The sequence below is a fragment of the Stegostoma tigrinum genome, chromosome 22, assembly GCF_030684315.1.
Source record: "Stegostoma tigrinum isolate sSteTig4 chromosome 22, sSteTig4.hap1, whole genome shotgun sequence".
NCBI classification, from domain to species: Eukaryota; Metazoa; Chordata; class Chondrichthyes; order Orectolobiformes; family Stegostomatidae; genus Stegostoma; species Stegostoma tigrinum.
Window position 1 is genome coordinate 31,103,394 of NC_081375.1, and position 20,156 is coordinate 31,123,549.

Genomic DNA, 20,156 nt, shown 5'->3' on the forward strand with positions numbered 1-20,156 from the left:
CAGATTTATTCAGTGTTCATTTATTTAGTTCAAGCAGAACTTGAACAGAAATATTGATCAATTGTAATAAAGGGTATCCAATACATCTGCACCAACACTGACTAATAATTGTTTTCAGCTCACTATTATTGTTAATTTAGGGATAGGTTTATAAAAATATCTTTCCAACACAAGGTAATTTGATCTAAAAAAAAACAATTTTTAAACAGTGTATGTTCTTAAATGGCTGTCCATGACATATTTTTGTCTGGAATTACAATTTCTACCAAGGAGGTAAATAAGATAGCTACGAACAGAAAAATGAAATAATTCAAAATTTAAAATGGAGTCTTAGACTGCAATTATTTTTCATCTTCTACTGCAGCTTTTGAAATTTATCTTACGATGCGTTGCTGTTATCTTCCAGTCTTTGTCACCTAGACGAGCTGCGTTCTTTGCTCACGCAGTCATCGCGAGATTGAGAACTCCCATCTTCCATCATATTGCAAGTTCTTCTTTTCTTCCTTCTGTGTGTCATTCCATCTCCTTCAGCACCAGAGTCACACTGGTTTATAAACAAATAAAACTAATTTAGGCTAATTGAAATTAAGTGATGAGAAAAAAAGCAAATAAACAGCCTCTTACGTATAAATCATTAACCTAAAACATCTTCATGTAATAAGATGTCTGAGGGTTTCCTCCACATGCTCCACTTTCTCCCACACAGTCCAAAATTGTGCAGGTTAGGTGGAGCAGCCATGCTAAATTGCCCATAGTGTCCAGGGATGTTTAAGCTAGGTGGGTCAGCCATGGGAAATGCAGGGATAAGGTAGGGGGGTGGGATGCTCTTCAGAGTGTTGGTGTGGACACAATGGGCAAATGGCCTGCTTCGACATTGTAGGGATTCTATGATAAAAGATCTTAACATGCTTTAAAAACAAATAAACTTTAACACCAAGCCACAAAAAAGTTTGAACATAAGCATGCTTAAGGGTTTCAGGAGCACATGAGGCAAGGGTATAATAATTGGATCATGTAGCACAGCTGGAAGTAGATGGTCATACTAACACCAAACTCATCTTGTGTTCAGCTGCAAAGTTGTGAATAATCTGCTTCATCCTCAAACAATTGCCAAACAGATGAAACAGAGTTTGAGCCAGGGACTGAGGACAGTGGTTTCCGTCTTCTCAGAATTTAATTTGAATAAATTTCTTACCACCTAGTGCCTCATGTCAGACAAGATAGTTTAGAAAAAGCAGAGATGAGGGTTACAGGGGAGGTAAAAAACTCACTTATCAACTTAACATGCGGGAAATGCTGCATTTTTGGATGAAATTTTCTACAAAATAACATTTTCAATGACATATTATGTAGGCAGACTGCCTGTCAGCATTATAATCCAATAAAAACTAAACAACTCATGCAGAATTAGCAAGTGCTTAAATATGATTTATACATTTTTGCATATTTCACAAGTGCTGTCAAATGAACAGGACATTTTTTCAAAGTTCAAGAAAGTTATTTTGATTTTCTTTCATTTGTGGAAACCTTTTCACTTTTCAACATTAAGAGTTAGATGCAATTCAAGTAAAAAGTAATGCTGTACAAAATTCTCAGGGAAACAGCTAAAGACTGATAATGGGAACTGCAGATGCTGCAGAATCCAAGATAACAAAGTGTGGAGCTGGATGAACACAGCAGGCCAAGCAGCATCTCAGGAGCACAAAGGCTGACGTTTCGGGCCGAGACCCTTCATCAGAGAGGATGAAGGGTCTCGGCCCGAAACGTTAGCTTTTGTGGTCCTGACTTGCTGCTTGGCCTGTGTTCATCCAGCTCCACACTTTGTTATGTCAGCTAAACACTGAGCTTATTTTATGTATATTACAGTGGTCCATTTGCTGGGGAAATAACAGCAAGTTGAGCTCAATAAATATTAATGACTTGAATGAGGAAACAAAATATAATTTCTCCAAGTTGGTAAATGACACAAAGCGAGGTAGGAGGATGAGCTCTGACAAGGATGCCGAACTGCTTCAGTGTGATTTGAACAAGTTGAGCAAAGTGGTAAATGCATGGCAGATCAGGTACAGTGTCGATAAATGTGAGGTCATTTACTTTGGTAACACAAGCCAGAGCCAGATAATTACATAAGTGGTGACAGATTGGAAAAGTGGGAGCTACAACAGGACCTGGGGTATCCTTGCAAACCACAGAATCCCTTGAGTGGAAACAGGCCCTTTGGCCCAACAAGTCCACACCAACCCTCAGAGCAACCCACTCAGACTCATCCACTTGTAACCCACCTAATCTACACATCCGTGGACACTTTGGGCAATTGAGCATGGCCAATCCACCTAGCCTGCATGACTTTGGACTGTGGCGGGGCGGGGCGGGAGAGAGAATCGGAGCACCTGGAAAAAACCCACGCAAATACAGGGAGAACATGCACATGTCACACAGACAGTCATTCCAGGTGGAATGGAACCTGGGTCCCTGGCGCCGAGAGACAGGGGTGCTAACCACCGAATCATTGTGCTGCCCGAACTCCCAGCAGTGGCTTAAACCATGTTCATGCAGTCAGCAGTAAAAGTAGCAATGATAAATTGGCCTTCAGACCACATGTGTGCTGCGTGCAGCCTTGGTCTCCACATCTGAGAAGGAATGTTGTTCCTATGGAGGGAATGCAAAGATTTACCAGACTGATTCATGGTATGGCAGGGGTGACTCCCAAAATCAGACTGGATTGGTCAGGACTATATTCACTGCAGTTCAGAAGAATGAAGGGTAATCTACAAGAAACCAATAAAATTTTAACCACATAGGATAAAAGCAGGAAGGCTGCCCAATGTCTGTGCCAGGAAACTCCCAGCAACCAGAAGTAGCATGTTCCCAACTATGCGACAACTGTTCAACAGCATCCTCCACCCCAAACCTCCAACAGGGGCTTCCATCAGCCACAGGAGCCAACCTGACATGCAGCAGCTCCTCCTAGCCCACAGGATGCTGGACACTCAAGTGCTTCAATTGCCAGAATCTGCAAAACCCAGATGCTCCCGCATGATGATCCAACACTGGGACTCTGGATACCATGTGGGAAAGAGACAGCCAGTGATAGATTAAGGGCAAGATTCTGGATGCGAGTTTGCTCGCTGAGCTGGAAGGTTAGTTTTTCAGACGTTTCGTCACCATTCTAGGTAACATCATCAGTGAGCCTCCGACGAAGCGCTGGTGTTATGTCCCGCTTTCTATTTATCTGGTTAGGTTTCCTTGGGTTGGTGATGTCATTTCCTGTTCTTTTTCTCAGGGGATGGTAGATTGGCTCCAAGTCAATGTGTTTGTTGATGGAATTCCGGTTGGAATGCCACGCTTCTAGATTTTACTGAAGAAGGGTCTAGGCCCAAAACGTCAGCCTTCCTGATCCTCTGATGCTGCTTGGCCTGCTGTGTTCATCCAGCTCTACACCTTGTTACGGCTTTTTGTTTGTAGGACATGTGCATTGCTGGTCAGGTCTGCATTTCCTGTCTGTCCCTAATTGCCCAGAGGACAATTAAGCATATGGCTGTCGGTCAGGATTTAGGCAGTGCAAACACTTCAGCGACATTTTCAAAGTATCCCTGAAATCATCAGCATAACCAGGCTTATCAGCCATCTACAAACCAAATTGGAGTGGGACGTACTGCTAAAGATAATTGTAGTTTCAAATTCACTTGCCACTCCATTACCCCTGTTCTAAGGCTGTTTACCAATTTCCAGTCTATGGCCAGCTGCAATTTGTTCTCGATCATCATCTGGAAAACTGTAGTAAATTCCTTCGGCACCAGCCACAAATTCTCTATCCTTAATACTGATCCCTGCTCCACAAATCTGCTCCCTTCTACTATACTTGCACATGAAAATTAGATTGTTGACAATCTCTGCATCCCATTATAGCTCAGCTTCTGATTCCAGTGTCCAAAGGAAAGATTTCCTAACTCTGACCGATCTCAGTTTATCTGCTGCAAAAACCTAAATCTGTTGTTTCCTTCATCTTCTTGCAAGCCTTCTAAGCCAATTTCCCACATTCCACTAGAAACGTCTGCTGCGAGCACTGTATTCTGCATCAAGTTCCTATCGTTATCACAATTGCTGAATTACACATTGTTCAGTCCAATGTGTCTAATTTCCAATGCTTATCGTGGTTTTAAAGGCCAAATCTCCAACAGCTTCCCAACTCTCCACCCTATTCTGCAGCCTCTCCACCCTCTCACCCTCACCTGCAGTTGGCAGTCAAGTCTTCAGCCTTCACAAGGCCCAAGTTCAGGAATGCCTTCCGTTAAATCTTCAAACTCGAGGTAAACTCGACCAAACTATTGGAAACGAATCCCAAATTGGCCTTCTTTCCATCAATATCCACTTTTCTACGATTATGCATGTGACACCTTGAATATTCATTTTTGTTAAGAGAAAGGTTGAGGGAATTAAGTTGACGAGTTCAGAAATAAACTGAACTATGACTGTTCATGGAACGTACTGCTGAAAACAAAAGGGCAGAATGGAATAACAGGCTGCTTAATAGATAACATGACAGAAAGAATAGTAGATTACAGCAAAAAGGAGTTTGTCCTGGATGTTTTATCTTAAAGGAATATCCGTTCAAGAAAATGTGTAATTTGGACAACACTAACCAGAGCACAAATTTAGTGATTAGTCTAACAAATAGGCTGAGGGATCAATCATGATCTTGAATGCATGCTTTATTAGAATTTGTGTAAATAAGCTTTTCAGCATTAGCTAAACCATGAAATCTGGAAGCTGTTAGAAGAGTGACTTGTTGCAGAAAAGAATTTATTGAACATTAAGTAACTATCACATCAGAACAAGTTACATCCAGGCATATCACTTACTGTGTGTACTGCTCAACTGGACAGTATGAATAAATTCTGTTCCTTACACTCAGTGTTAGGATTCATGGAAAGGATTGTTAATTTAACGTTTTATAAATGAAGGTTATTGTTACTGATTATATTTACAAGATTCCAAAGATGAGAAACCTCAGTTATGAGGACATATTTAAGAAGTTGGGTTCCTTGGAGAAGATCAAAAAATCTGGCAGAGGCTTTCAAAGTCAAGAGCAGGCTGGATAGAGTGCATACAGACAAGCTATTCCAGCTTCTAAATGGAAGAGGGCAAAGATTAAGTGATTTGGAGGAAACCAACACTTTCAACGAGCAGATAGCAGACAGCCTGGAAGTGAGGTGATGGTAGGTGTAATTGAGACATTTAAGAGCACGCTGGACTGCTACGTGGGTAATAACAATGCACAACAGTACGGGGTGGGGGGGGGGGGGGGGGGGGGGGCGGAAATCAAGAGGCTGGTGGTAGATTAAAAATGCTCATTTACAGAACAGTGCAGGCATGATTGAAGTTTTGTGGTGAAGAAGGTCAATGATTCTTAAGCAATACCAAGGATCCACAGCTTCTGAATTTTGCCCTAACAGCATAACTCAAATAGCACTACAGTTGCAGTTCTAGCAAAGAATAAATTGGACTTGGGGGACACATTCATCATAAGCCCATAAGACATAGAAGTGGAAATTGGCCAATCAGCCCAGGAATCTGCTCCAACGTTCAAAAGGGATCCCCGTTGATCTGACAATCCTCAACTCCACAGTCCTTCCTTCTCCAGAAAACCTTGGATTCCCTTACTGCTTAAAAACCGATCAGGCTCAAAATATAACAACCAAATTGAACAGCTCTCTCCAGTAAAGAGTTTTACAGATTCTCTATCTTTAAAAAGGGAAAAAAACCCTCAACTCTCGGAAATGGTGGTTGTCTAGCTCATTTGACTGGATTGCAATACACAGAGGGATGTCAACAGTGCGTGGTTCAATTCCCACACTTGCTGAAGTTACTACAAAGGACTCCCCTCCTCAACCTCTCCCTTTGCCTAAGCAATGGTGGCTGTCAGGTTAAACCATCACCACAGAGATGCCCTGTGGTCCAGTCAGACTGGACCTCTAACCCTAAAATTATGCCCTCTGGTCCTAAACTCTCCCACAAGGGGAAACAGTGTCTCTAACTACTTTGTCAAGCCCCCAAGAAACCTCCAAGTTTCAGTAAGGTCCTCTCTCAGTCCTCTAAATTCCAAATGAGTATCAGCCTCAATATTTCCTCATTAAACAGTCCCTCCTTACTTGAGAACAATCTGGTGAACTTATCTGGGCCGCATCCAATGCATCCATCTTTTTCTTGACCCCTTTATCTGAAGGAAACACTTAAAATATTACAGGTGTTACTTGACTCATGCCTTCCTTTCAGCAAGGCCACCTTTTGTTTGTTCCAAAGAGGTAGAGTAACATGGCCAAGTGTTTACTTGCCTTCTCCATTACCAGCCAAACTTGACTGCTAGCTTTCTGTAATTCATGCAAAGGACCACCCCTCCCAAACTCTGTGCTGCAGCTTTCTGCAGTCCTTCCCAATTTCAACTCTATTCGGCTCTTCTTGTTTTCCTTTCAAAGAACATAACCTCATTTATTTTTCCCATTGTACATTCCATCTGTCACGTTTTCACCCATTCAACCTGTCAACATTGCTCTACAAATTATGTGTCATTCTCACTACTTGCCTCCCCACCCATTTTTGTGGCACCCGCAAACTCGACCCAAGTACATTCATGTCCGTCATTCAAATCATTTATGTATTCTAAATATTTGTGGTCCCAAAACTAATCCCTGGGGCGCTCTACTGGTTACAAGGTGCCATCTTGAAAATGCTTCTTTGACCTCAACTCTGATCAGTTAGCTAATATTCTATCTACGCATTAAGCTCAAGTTAACATTCCAATACCTTTTAGCATTTTAGGAAACAGAAGTCATGATTTTATTGGGATTAGAGGTTTCTGCTGTGAGCCAATTAATTTAATAACTTTTCTAAAAAAGTCACAAGTTAGTAATTGGAACGGAGGCTGTCAAAGATTGACGTATTTTTCCCTCACTGTCCGTTGCATACAAACTGAAAAAAGAAAAAAAAAGTTTAAAAACTTTCTGACAGACAACGCTTCATTGTGTTCTTAAAAAAAGTCTAAGAAATGATATCACGAAGTTGCTAAACTGCAGTTATAAGATACACATGCTCCCCAGAATACATTTGTGCGCGCTCCTGGCTACCACTGCAGGTGAAATTTCATTTTGTCAAAAGTGGCCACAGCTGTTTCTTTCACATGTGAAACTTGCAACAAGATGAACAAGCAGCTGTTTCATGCTGATAATATACTTGTTGTGCAGACGATTTGCACTTCCAGTAGCCATTTTTTAAAACCACTTCCCCCTCCCAACTTCCATACTTCAGCTTTGTTTACATTTTCCTGTGAATAGTTTTGCTTTTTCCAAAAATCAATTTGTCCCTGTTCATTCTTTTCTTTACTCTACAGTCCAGACCAAATTAAGAAAAATGTTGTAAAACTGGAGCAATCTAAATCAGAATAACACAAGTGAAGTCTTCAATAAAAACAAATACTGGATGTACTAAGAATATATGGAAGCAGAAATAGTTATGTATTTCAGGTCAACGATTCTGACAGAACTGGGGAAAATTTGCCATTTATTGGGCAAAAAAAAAGGGCAGACCGTGCTTCTGTCTCTCCACAAATGCTGACATATCAGTATTTCCAAGAGATAATGGGAACTGTAGATGCTGGAGAATCTGAGCTAACAAGGTGTGGAGCTGGATGAACACAGAAGGCCAAGCAGCATCTGAGGAGCAGGAAAGCTGACGTTTCGGGCCAAGGCCCTATCAGAAATGGGGGAGGGGGAAAGGGTTCTGAATAGGGAGAAGGGGGAGGCGGATCAAAGATGGATAGAGGAGAAGATAGGTGGAGAGGAGATAGATCGGTCAAAGAGGCGGGTATGGAGCCAGGAAAGGTAAGTGTTGGTAGAGAGGTAGGTCAGTCCAGGGAGGACATACAGGTTAGGGGGGACAGAATGAGGTTAGTAGCTAAGAAATGGGGGTGCGGCTAGGGGTGGGAGGTGGGGATGGGTGCGAGGAAGAAGAGGTTAGGGAGGCGGGGACAAGCTGGGCTGGTTTGGGGATGCAGTGGGGGGGAGGGGGAGATTTTGAATCTTGTGAAATCCACATTGATATCTTTGGGCTGCAGGGTTCCCAAGTGGAATATGAGTTGCTGTTCCTGCAACCTTCGGGTGCATCTTTGTGGCACGGCGGGGGCCCAGGATACACATGTCGTCTACGGAATGGAAGGGGGAGTTGAAATGGTTCGCTACTGGAAGGTGCAGCTCTTTATTGTGAGCCAAGCGTAGGTATTCTGCAAAGCGGTCCCCAAGCCTCGGCTTGGTTTCCCTGACGTAGAGGAGGCCACGACGGGTACAGTGGATGCAGTGTACCACATTAAGCTGAGGTTCACTTGCACATCTGCTAACGTGGGAAGTCTTCTTGGGGTCTGGGATGGGGGTGTGGTAAGTGGTGTGCGTGCAGGTGTAGCACTTCCTGCCGTTGCAGGGAAAAGTGCCCGATATGGTGGGGTTGGAGGGGAGTATGGAGCGGACAAAGGAGCCATGGAGAGAGTGGTCCTTCCGGAAAGCAGACAAGGGTGGGGAGGGAAAAATGTCTTTGATGGTGGGGTCGGATTGCAGATGGTGCAAGTGTCGGAGGATGATGCATTAGATCCGGAAGCTGGTAGGGTGGTATGTGAGGATGAGGGGAATTCTCTTTTGGTTGTTACTGTGGGGATGGAGTGTGAGGGATGAGTTGCAGGAAACGTGGGAGACACAGTTGAGGGCATTCTCGACCACTGCGGGGGAGTTGCGGTCCTTGACAAACAAGGACATCTGAGACGTACAGGAGTAGAATGCCTCATGCTGGGAGCGGATACGTTGGAGGCGAAGGAATTGGGAATAGGGGATGGCATTATTGCAGGAAGGTGGGTGGGAGGTGGTGTATTCTAGGTAGCTGTGGGAGTCGGTAGGCTTGAAATGGATATTTGAAAGGATAGGATATGATATTGAAATGAATATGCAGTGCCAAAAAAAGCGAACCATTTCAACTCCACCTCCCATTCCTTAGATGACATGTCTATCCTGGGCCTCCTGCAGTGCCACCCGAAGGTTGCAGGAAGAGCAACTCATATTCCGCTTGGGAACCCTGCAGCCCAATGATATCAATGTGGATTTCACAAGCTTCAAAATCTCCCCTCCCCCCATTGCATCCCAAAACCAGCCCAGCTTGTCCCCGCCTCCCTAACCTGTTCTTTCTGTCAGCCATCCCCTCCTCTCACCTCAAGCCGCACCCCCATTTCCGACCTCATCTCATTCTGCCCCCCTGACCTGTCTGTCCTCCCTACCTCCCCACTTCCACTCACCTTTACTGGCTCCATCCCTGCCCCTTTAACTTGTCTGCTTCCACCTTCGATCCACCTCCCCACTCTCCCTTTTTAGTTCAAAACCCTCTTCCCCTCCCCCATTTCTGATGAAGGGTCTAGGCCCGAAACGGCACCTTTCCTGCTCCTAAGATGCTGCTTGGCCAGCTGTGTTCATCCACACCTTGTTATCTCAGTATTTCCAACAGTTTTATTTCCGGATTTCTTGCAGAAAAAAAAACAAACATATCGCAGAGGCAACAGAAATTACCTTCTGATTTTCATTGCCTTTAAACACAAATCAACTGAAATCATTTGCTCACTTTGTACAATGCTATCATTCACATCCTGTGTCCTATTCCAAACAGATGATCTTTACTTTATTGCTTGTCTTAATATTTCCTTTATCTACATCACCATAGACATTTGAGGCTGAGGCATACAGATTCGTATGACTCGGGTAATCACCAGGTATAGAGATGAGATACGAAAGCATAGTTAAAGCAAAAAGATCTCCCAGCATTGTACTGAATTGGGAGGGAAGCTCCAACACCTTCTGGTCGACTCCTGCTTCTACTTGGTTTTTGCATGTTTCAATGGAATTTGAAAAAAAGGACTTCTTCAATACATTTAACAGTTTCCCCTCCTTAAAAACTGCTGCGAACTAGGTTACTTTTATCCCATTCCATATTTTAATATTCAAAGTGAAAATTGTTAAATTTTAGTTAATTTTCCTCAGCAGTCTGGGATCATTCTCCATCTTCAACACGGTCCAGGTATTTGTTTCCCTATTCCACTCAGTTCATTTCTCCCATTCTTGTCTTATTCACTACTGTTTTTGGAAGGGACTTTTATTTACTTACCACAACATTTGCTGTACACTATTTATCTCATTAATCTCCCAGTACCAGTAGCAGGTCTCAAGTTTAAAAGGAGAGGTCTGAGATTTCTGGTAAAGCATAACTTTAAAATTCAGATCTTTGCTTTGGTTTAGCATGTGAAGATGTTTAACACAATGATGTTAGAGTAATCATGTCAGCTGAAATCAACATCAGTTTAATTAGCCCCAACAATTCTTTTTCTCACATTTTCTTTTAACTGCTAGAAAAATTAGCAGACAATTTGAAGACTTGAAATGTAAGGGGATATTCCCCCCTCAAGACGTTTAAAGCAACAACAGAAGCACCATTTCTTAGCTTTCCATGTTACTGTTGCTCAGCTCAGTAGGCATTCGCTTACTGCGGTTTTAGAAGAGAATATTGTTCTGGCACCTCCAAACTCCCGAGTATGATCGTTCGCATTACCCTCTTACTACCTCTTAACTTTTTTGTTAATCCTTGTTTACCATGTGTTTTGTGAAGGCAGACAAATTTCCACTTCTCCACTCTCAAATACAAGTCTTTTTCAGAAGTCATCACTCCTCTAGATCGAGTTAAATTATTTACATGTTTAACAATCACTTTCCAATCAAATTTAGAGCTAGGGAGTTACAGTTGTACAGCCAGAAGACACCCTTCAGTCCTACCCTTCCATGCCAGATATCCTAAATTAATCTAGTTCCATTTGCCAGCATGACCCGTATCCTTCTAAATCCTTCCTATTCGTATACCCATTCAGATGCCTTTTGAACAGTGTCACTGTACCAACCTCCATTACTTCCTCTGGCAGCTCATTCCATACACACACCACTCTCTTGCATGAGCAAGTTGCACCTTACGCCCCTTCTACATCTTTCTCCTCCCATCTTAAACCTATGTCCTCTAGTTTTGGAATACCAACCCTGGGAAAAAGACCTTGGCTTGTTAGTGCATCCACGCTCGTCACAATTTTGTCAACATCTATAAGGTTACCCCTCAGCCTCTGATGCTCCAGAGAGAAAAAGAAACTCCCAACCTTTTGCAGTGGATACAGTAGACCACATTAGTGAATGTGCAAGTGAACCTGTCTGATGTGGAAAGTTCTTTTTGGTCCTTGGATGGTGATGAGGATTTTTTTGGTGGCACCATGTAGCACTTTCCACAGGGAAAGGTGCTGGGGCTAGTGGGGAATCGTAGGCCGAACCTATGCCTACCTCTTTGTAGCATACATGGAACAGTCCCTCTTCCGCAGCTACAGGGGCACCATGCCCGACCTCTTACTTCGTTACAATCATTGACTGTATTGGCACCGGCTCGTGCTCCCATGAGGAGCTTCAGCAGTTCAACTTGACTAACAACTTCCACCCCAACCCTCAAGTTCACAAGGACCATCTCTGAAACCTCTCTTTACTTCCTGCACCTCTGTCTCCATCTCTGGTGACCAACTCAAAACTGATATCTATTTCAAGCCCACCGACTCCCAAGCTCCCCAGACTAAACCACCTCTGTTCCTGCGAAAATGCGATCCCCTACTCTCAGTTTCTCCACCTACGCCACACCTGCTCCCAAGATGGGGTGTTCCATTTCCGAACACCCCAGATGTCCTCTTATTTCAAGGAATGTAACATCCACACCTCCCCTGCCCCTGCAATCTGACCCCACAACCAAGGATACATCTCCCTCCCCACTCCTATCTCCTTCCACAGGGACCGCGCTCTCTGACTCCCTCGTCTGCTCCACACTTCCCACCAGTCCCACCACCCCCAGCACCTTTCCCTGCAACCACAGGAAGTGCTACAACTGCCCCTACATCTTTCCCCTGACCTCCATCCAAGGACCCAAAAAACCTTACGCATCTGACAGAGATTCACCTGCACATCCGTTAATGTGGTTTACTGCATCTGCTGCTCCTCACGTGGCCTCCTCTACATCGGTGAGACCACGCGGAGGCTCAGATTCGCGACAAATGACACCTTCCAGTTGCAAACCATTTCAACTCCCCCTCCCACTCCCACTCCCTGGATGACGTGCATCCTGGGCCTCCTCCAGCGTCACGGCGATGCCACCTGAAAACTGAAGGAGCAACCCCTTATATTACATCTTGAGAGCCTACAACCCAACGGTCTCAATGTGGACTTTACTCGTTTCAAATTCTCCCTGACCCCAGCCTCAGCCCACAACTAACCCTCCCTCTCATTCCTGCCTCCTTTACCTGTCCGTCTTCTCTCCCACCTATCTGCTCCACGCACCTCACTGACCAATTCCCACCACTGACTAGCTGCACTCACCTATCACCATCCCACCTACCTTCCCTAGATCCCCCACTCCTCTATTTATTTGAGTTCCCTCCCCTCCCTCCCCCACTTCTGAAGGACCCCAACGCGAAACGTCAGTTTTCCAGCTCCTCAGATGCTGCCTGGCCTGTTGTGTTCCTCCAGTTCCACACTTATCGCAGACTCGAACATCAGCACTTCTTACTACCACCCAGGCTTTTCAGGCTGTCCACATAGCTCGAACCCTCCAACCCCAACAACATCCTTGTTAATCTTTTCTGAACCATTCCTATAGCAGGGAGACCAGAGCTGATGGCAGTATTCCACAAGTGGCCTAACCAATGTCATGTACAGGCACAACATCCCATCCCAACTCCTACACTCCATGCATCAACCAAAAAGGCAAGTGTGCTATCTGACAAACATTCTACCAAGCCCAAGCACAACTAATGGTTTGGCTCAGAGTATGGAAAATAAATAACTCTGCATTTGAAAATCCTTTGAATCTATCAGTCTTGCTCCACAGTAGAAGTTATTTGGATGAAAGATGTTCCACTTTTAATAAATGGAGTCAAATACAATTCCCAATCATGTGATCAAAGCAAGGATGTATTGTTACCTCTTCAATTGATTTCAGGGTAGTGCAACATGCATCAGCTTATAGTTCTTCCAAGTTATCAGAACCAAATATGTTTAACCACAAATGTTTCTTTTGGTTTTTCCACATCCAGTTGTACTGATGATTCACAACAGATTTTTTTGTTTTTAACTGGCACAGTGGCATGTCACAGCCATGTCAATTCTAGCCTTGGATCTGGGTGGAGTTTGCATATTTTCCCCATGTCTTTCTGCCAAGGTGCTCCAGTTTCCTCCCACTGTCCAAAATGTGCAAGTTCATCGGACTGGCCATTCTAAAATGACCCCGTAGTGTCCAGGGATATGCATGCTGCATAGATTAGCTGTAGTAAATGCAGGTTCCAGGGATGGAGCTGATTCTGCATGAAAGGTCATTCAGAGGGTTGATGAGGACTCAAATGGGCCAAATGTCTTCTTTCTTCACTAAGAGTTTATGATTTGGCAAGATTCACATAATATATTACAGCCTACAAATTATTACAATTACTACTGAGGACACCAATCAAAAATGGAGACATTTAACTTGATGAGCTGCAAAAAGGAAATTCATTCTCACCTCTGAGTCAGAGTCGGAGGAACTAGAACTTGATGAGCTGGAGGAATCACTTGAACTGTCTGATGCAATACCAGTAGACTCCTGCAGGTCAACCAAATCCGCTGCTACAGCAAGATCGGGGCGTTCTTGCTTCAAAATCCTGTAAGAATACACAAGCCGGAAAAGGTTTGATTCATCTCAATGGAGCAAACTAAAATAAGTCCAGAGCTTGCAGTCAGTGACAAGGGGATCCCTGATCAACGAGGAAGCTGGCAAGATAAGTCAAGCAATCCTTGTAGAACAAACTGAACCAACCCTATGCCAGCTTAATACCACTGCTAGCTATTGGGGAGGCTCCCATTAGCTCTGATTTCATGTTGGAAAAAATGAACAAGTCACAAGAAAATTTTGATAGGCAGTAAACTGGTTTTACCGTTTTAAAAGAAAAAACAGAAAAACCTAGAGAAACTCAGCAGGTCTGACAGCATCTGAGGAGAGAGGAAAAGAGAGTTAACCACTTGAGTCCAAAGGCTCTTCTTTGGAACTGAAGGGAGTTGTCAAGTTATTGATTTTTTTGTTGACAAAAGGGGCAGGAAGAGTGGGGGTGGAATACAGATTGAGAGGGTGCCCACAGTCCCAGGATGAGCTCTCACTTTGCAACAGTATAAAAACACAGTTTTCTAGCTGCTTGTTTCTCAACAATCTCCAGACTTGAAACATGAACTCAATTCATTTCTTCACAGATGCTACCAGACCTCAAGAGTTAATAGCATCTGCAAAATTTTGCTTTTTATTTGTGGTTTTACCATTTAAATTTCACAATCTTACTGGAGTTGAAACAAAAATTGGGCCACATACATGGAAATATTGCGCCAGGTTCAACTTAGAAGCTGATTTTCAAGATTGAAAATTAATTTTTAAACATGTATGAATTTTCATTACGAAATTGAGAAATCAGTTATTAGACTCGTTTTTCAAGTTAAGAGATCTTGTCACATAACACCTATGAACATAGCATGCCAAGAAACTCAGTTACATCTCATTTTAAATAAACATCAGGTTTTCCAAGAGTTTCCCTGTTAGAAATCAAGTAACTCAGCAATACTCAAATCTATGCTGTCTGTATTTCTCAACCACTTATTACTCTAATAGGTGTAAGGCAATTTATATATTGTAACAAAACTGAAATGTAAAAACAAGGAAATACAATTTTCCCATCGGTAACACTTCGTGCACATGTGCTATCACTGACCCACTGTAAACAATCAATACCAATAGACTGTTGCACTTCATAAAATTAACTCTCATGCTGCGATTACCTGTACCACTTTCTGGATAGTTTAGGTCGCCCCCTAACAGTTTTATGCCAAACAACCGGAAAGTTGGTTGCACTGGCGAAGTTCTGAGTAACGGCAATAGTGTGATCCATATTGAGTACCACATGCCACCATCCACCTGAAATATAAGAACTGTATGTAAGGAAGTCATTTCTGAATCTCAATACATTTTCAATCACAGAACACAGGGTATGTTATAGAAACATATAAAATTATGAAGGAAATGGATAAAATAGCAGCAAGGCTGTTCCCACTGGTCGGTGAAATTAGAACTAAAGGGCATAGCGTCAAAATAAGGTGGAGGAGATTTAAGACTGAGTGGAGAAGGAACTTAGTCACCTGAAAGGTCGCGAATCTGTGGAATTCCCAGACCAGTAAAGCAGTTGAGGCTTCCACTTTGAATGTTTTGAAGGCAAAAATAGATTTTTGAACAGTAAAGGAATTCAGGGTTACGGAGAGCAAGCAGGTAAATGGAGCCGAGTCCACAAAAAGATCAGCCATGATCTTAACAAACCGCTCGATGGGCCCGCTCCTATTTCTCATGTTCTTATTAATGTATATAAAACATGTACATAATCAAGGCCTCACTTTGCTACAACTTGGTGAAAAGTGTCAGCTTTCTCAGCACAATCTGTCCTCAAATGAGGAACCCAAATCTTCCAACCTCAAGAATCGATACTGTCAAACACTGTCAAGCCAGGATCCTTCAGCAAGCCAGAGTTAGCATACCACTACCCTATCCATGCAACTTGTTCCAGATCAAACCTAAATTTAAGGAAAAGACCATCCAGATGGATTCTTACAATCTGGTTGTGAATTAGCTGCAGTAGAGAAACAGAAAAATGTAGACTTAATATTGTTCTTCTAATATACTGCAAAAGTAATTCACGTTCACAGGTGATCAAAGCTGAAGATGTAGGAGGCAGACTGCACTGTAACGTGCATTTTGAAAAAGCCCACAAGGAAGATCAGGAAAATGAAAAATGAGTCAAATGAATGAATGTGGAGGTATTCTTTGGAAAAGAAAAAAAAACTTCTTAGAAGACAACTGGCTGTGGAGAACCCATCACGTAATACTAGAGGGTACTAACTTTTTCCTTTAGACAAATTTCCCAAATCCTTTAATAAAGAAATGCGATTACAGTGTGCAGCCCTTCAGATTCTGAGGGCCAGAGAGCAGCTGAAATTCATGGCCAAAATGATTTAAAGTCAAGCTAAAATTCTGAAATAATTTTGAAAGAATGAGAAAATTAATCCAAAACAGGGAAACAGAGGAGGAAGTTATAAATTTGTGTCATCTAAAAGCAACAATATCATGTTTTCAATCAGAAATGATGCCCGTGTGTCATAAGCAGAGTATTAACCCCACTTTATAACTAAACTTATCCTTTCTAAAAAAAAGTCACCTGGCACAAAGACAGTCTCCCCTGGCTTCTGAAGGATTTCTAAAGGCTTAAACTCCCGGGGCCATGTCAGTTGCTGTGTCCGAGGGTAGACAATGACAAACCACGTAATCGCCTCATCTTGTTGGTTTCCACCTTCTTCCCTGGTTATCTTGATAAGTTCACGTGGTGTATTTGTAGGGAACAAACACCAACGCTTGTGACCCTGAACTAAAGCATTCCATGCACTTGTTCCTAAAGGATCAATATGGACTCCAGTTCCAGACCTTGGAGGGCCCATGACAAACCATCTAAAAAGATAAAACATTGGTATTATTGTTAGTTTTACCTTTTACAAGAGTAAATGTAAGTTTTTGTCACTGCCAACTGCCATGTTATTCGTAATCAAAACGCAACTTTTTTTAACAAGTTCTTCCTCTGCAGGTATGTGTCTTTGCTTTCCTCTTCAAACAAATACTCAAGCAGTTATTCAGAGCATAACATTTCAATTATCTTCCACTTGGCATCCAGTTGTATATATGCCTATGCCTTGTGCCAATTGCTGAAAATCAGCAATTCATACAAGAATGAGGACACAATATTAACTCATCTTTGATCAGGGTATTAACTATCTGAAACTTGACTGCTCACATACCATCCCACCTCATATCTCACTTACTTTTTAGCTCTGTTGACCTCCGCCTATTCCTTATCCCAAAACATTAAATCAAGCTTATTGTCCTAGTTATAAATCCTTGAATGGCCCTGTACCTCTCACACGCTCCACTTTTTATCCTGACTTCCCGTCCTATCATTTTCTGACTTATTCCATTCACATCCCTTGGTACTCTGCTCTGAGTATCAGAGCCTTCAATCTTCACTATTGTTTTCTCTGGAATTCACTTCTGAAATCCTATGGTTCCAACCGGTCTTCTACAGAAAAAAAATGAATATTTTGAAAAGGCACAAATGACTTGTTCAGATCTAGAACTATTGACTGGTGTTCATTACTACTGCTTTTATGAAAACCATGCTGGTATTCTTTCTTAAAGATGATACGCAAGATCAAGTTCTTGGCTCTTCTTTCAAAGTAATTGTCAATAATTCCCTAAAACATAATTTAATTGCAGACAACTGAGTTTTTCTGGAGCAGCCAACAGAGTTCTTAGTATTCTGTTGCAATTTGGGCTCAAGCAGATTATGAACTACTTAATTACTCCAAGGATCCTTCGTAGACTATGTTAAATTATTCTTGTTGTAATTTCAAGACAGGAGACCAAAATACAACAGGATAGTTGGTGCTGAAAGTTAACATGTCGCTAGATGCAGAAAAGCATGAGGTGAGGTCTTAGGTTTATTTTTGGGATGAAGTAGAGTTTTGTGCACATTTAACTGCACTATGATGTTGATGTTGACACCACATGCCTCAAAATTGAAGAATACCCTTTTCCAACATTTCTGTTTGCTGAGTACAGTTTACAGATAAGCAACACCTACTTGCCACAGATTTTAAGCCAAGTTTGACCACGTGATCACACTGAAAAGCAAAATTTGTTTTCTCCTGTGGTATCAATACAGGTATGCTGATTCAAGTGGAATCAATAGAAATGCAATGAGATACTTGACAAGTAGATGGGATAGGCCACTTAGATTTGAGATGAGGAGACATTTATTCACTTCGTACTGGTAAGGCTGTAGAATTCTCTGCCATACAAAGTGTTTGAGGCCAAAACATTTAATTTTTCAGGGAATCTGATATAGTTCATATGTTTAAAGGGAGCCAAAGCTAGGTGAGAAAGCAGGAACAAGGTACGGAGCTAGATGATCCGCCATGATCACATTGGATGGTGCAGCATGCTCAAAGGCATAACAAGCATACTGTTCCTCCTATTTTCTACATGGAAAACAGTATGGAGTTTTGGTCATTTTCTTAAAACTTTGATTCTGTGCATCTCTCTAAATATACAATTTTTATTTGGCTACTTGGATGAAGATGTTAAAAGGGCAATTATGTTAAAAGTTCTGTCATAGTGAAAGTTTTTTTTTGGAAAAATTCTGCCAATCCAACTTACACAGCATAATTCATTACGAATAGTGTTAAAATGTTAAGACAGCCTTTGTTTTGTTTCATAACAGATAACATTTATTACCACTCAGCTAGATGGAAGACATGTCACAGAAGTATTGTTCTACGTTAAACACTATTTTAGTCGAATGAAATGTTGGTTTCTCGGGTTCCAAAAGAGATCTCCAACTAAGACCTATTCTACATCACTAGAAATTCACCATGGAAGGTCTGGGATACAACAGAAGACACTGTGTATGCTCTTGGGCCAACATTACAGCTTTCCAGTAATTAATCATCAAGGGTGGCAGTTTAAGTGCTGTTACCTGTATGGAGGTCTTCGCTTTTCCCCTGCAAACTGGAACAAATCATCCTTAAAATACTTTGGAACGTCATAATCCTCTAATAGTTTTTTCCTTTTAGGGTGTTCCCCGTAACTGCTATCAAAAATGTAAAGAGGACTATCATCTTTTGTAGTTTCCATGTAGTCAGCATAATACTTCATCTTCATTTTAACAGAGTAGCCATCATTGTCTTCACCACATTTAAATTTTTGATTTCTGTACTTGCGCTTTAATCGTTCTAAAGTCCACTTTTCATGCGCTGCCCAACCAAGTTCAGCATTTAACACCACCACAGGCTTATATGGTTTTTCATACTTCTCGATGAATTCTTCAACTGATGTCTGGAGGGCATCTATCCTTTCTACATTATCCTGTAATAAAAGGAAAAATACATTCACCATAAAACTTTTGACTTTGGAAACGTTGGCACTGATAAAATCCAGATTGAGCCACTGCAGGGAAGTAGCCACAACTCAGGCAATGCAAGGACTCAACGACAGGGCTCAATTGTAGCCTCAAGCGTCTGTGTGGAATTTGCACATTCTTTCCTTGTCTGTACGGGTTCCCTCTGGATATTCCAGTTTCCTCCCACAGTCCAAAGATATGCAGGTTAGGTGGATTGGCTTTAGAAAATGGAGGGTTGCAAGGATAGGTACGAGGGGGAGTCTGGGTGGGATGCTCTTTGGACAGTCAATGTGGACTTGTTAGGCCGAATGGCCTGTTTCCACTTTGTAGGATTCTATGATGACATAGATTTCCCAGAAAATTGAGAAATTACAGATTTCTTGTATTTCAATAAGAACTTTAAATATCATTCAAACAAGTTATATTGTTTCCACCGAGGTACGTGCAATTCTCTAGCACTTAATTATAATACTTATTTTCCTTCGATCACCTGCAATTTATTAGTGCACTGAATTAAGAATACTGGACTGTAACTTGCTATCTATTCATTGCTATTGATCGGTTAATATGTGATCTGATTATTAGTTATAAATTATCCCACAACTGCAATTTATTTTTAAGATACATAACTATTCTTAGTTGATATCTCCATTAATTGAATCTAGACTTCTGACTCTAGCTCTAAAACCTCTTCCAATGTCGTCCTGCATGGATAGAGAGTATAATTACATGAAACACAGTGTCCTCTTCAAATGAGCTGTTTTCCCCCACTCCCCCACAACTTGTCTTAAACTCACCTTTGTACATCATCTTGTGAACACTGCACTTAAAGTGTACAACTGCACCACAACACGCTTCTCAACAATCACCAGTATAGATAATTAACTCTTACTGAAGTTGTTCACATCTAGAAATTATTGTGTCAATTCATATTAGAAAGGATGAATAGACTGAATGCCTCAGTTTGTACTGGTGCTCTAATATTCTGCAATTTTGA

General features: G+C 42.0%; 1 protein-coding gene across 1 annotated transcript in view; it reads right to left on the reverse strand.

Moving 5' to 3' along the window:
* Positions 1 to 20,156, reverse strand: part of jmjd6 (jumonji domain containing 6, arginine demethylase and lysine hydroxylase) — a 27,035-nt gene continuing 6,879 nt past the window's right edge. The window contains exons 2-6 of the mRNA XM_048554922.2: positions 18,737 to 19,125; positions 16,370 to 16,656; positions 14,946 to 15,081; positions 13,648 to 13,786; positions 1 to 544 (exon numbers count right to left, since the gene is read on the reverse strand). Of these exons, the coding sequence (XP_048410879.1) occupies positions 413 to 544; positions 13,648 to 13,786; positions 14,946 to 15,081; positions 16,370 to 16,656; positions 18,737 to 19,125 (1,083 nt within the window). The 3' untranslated portion in view covers positions 1 to 412. The remainder of the gene's footprint in view (positions 545 to 13,647; positions 13,787 to 14,945; positions 15,082 to 16,369; positions 16,657 to 18,736; positions 19,126 to 20,156) is intronic.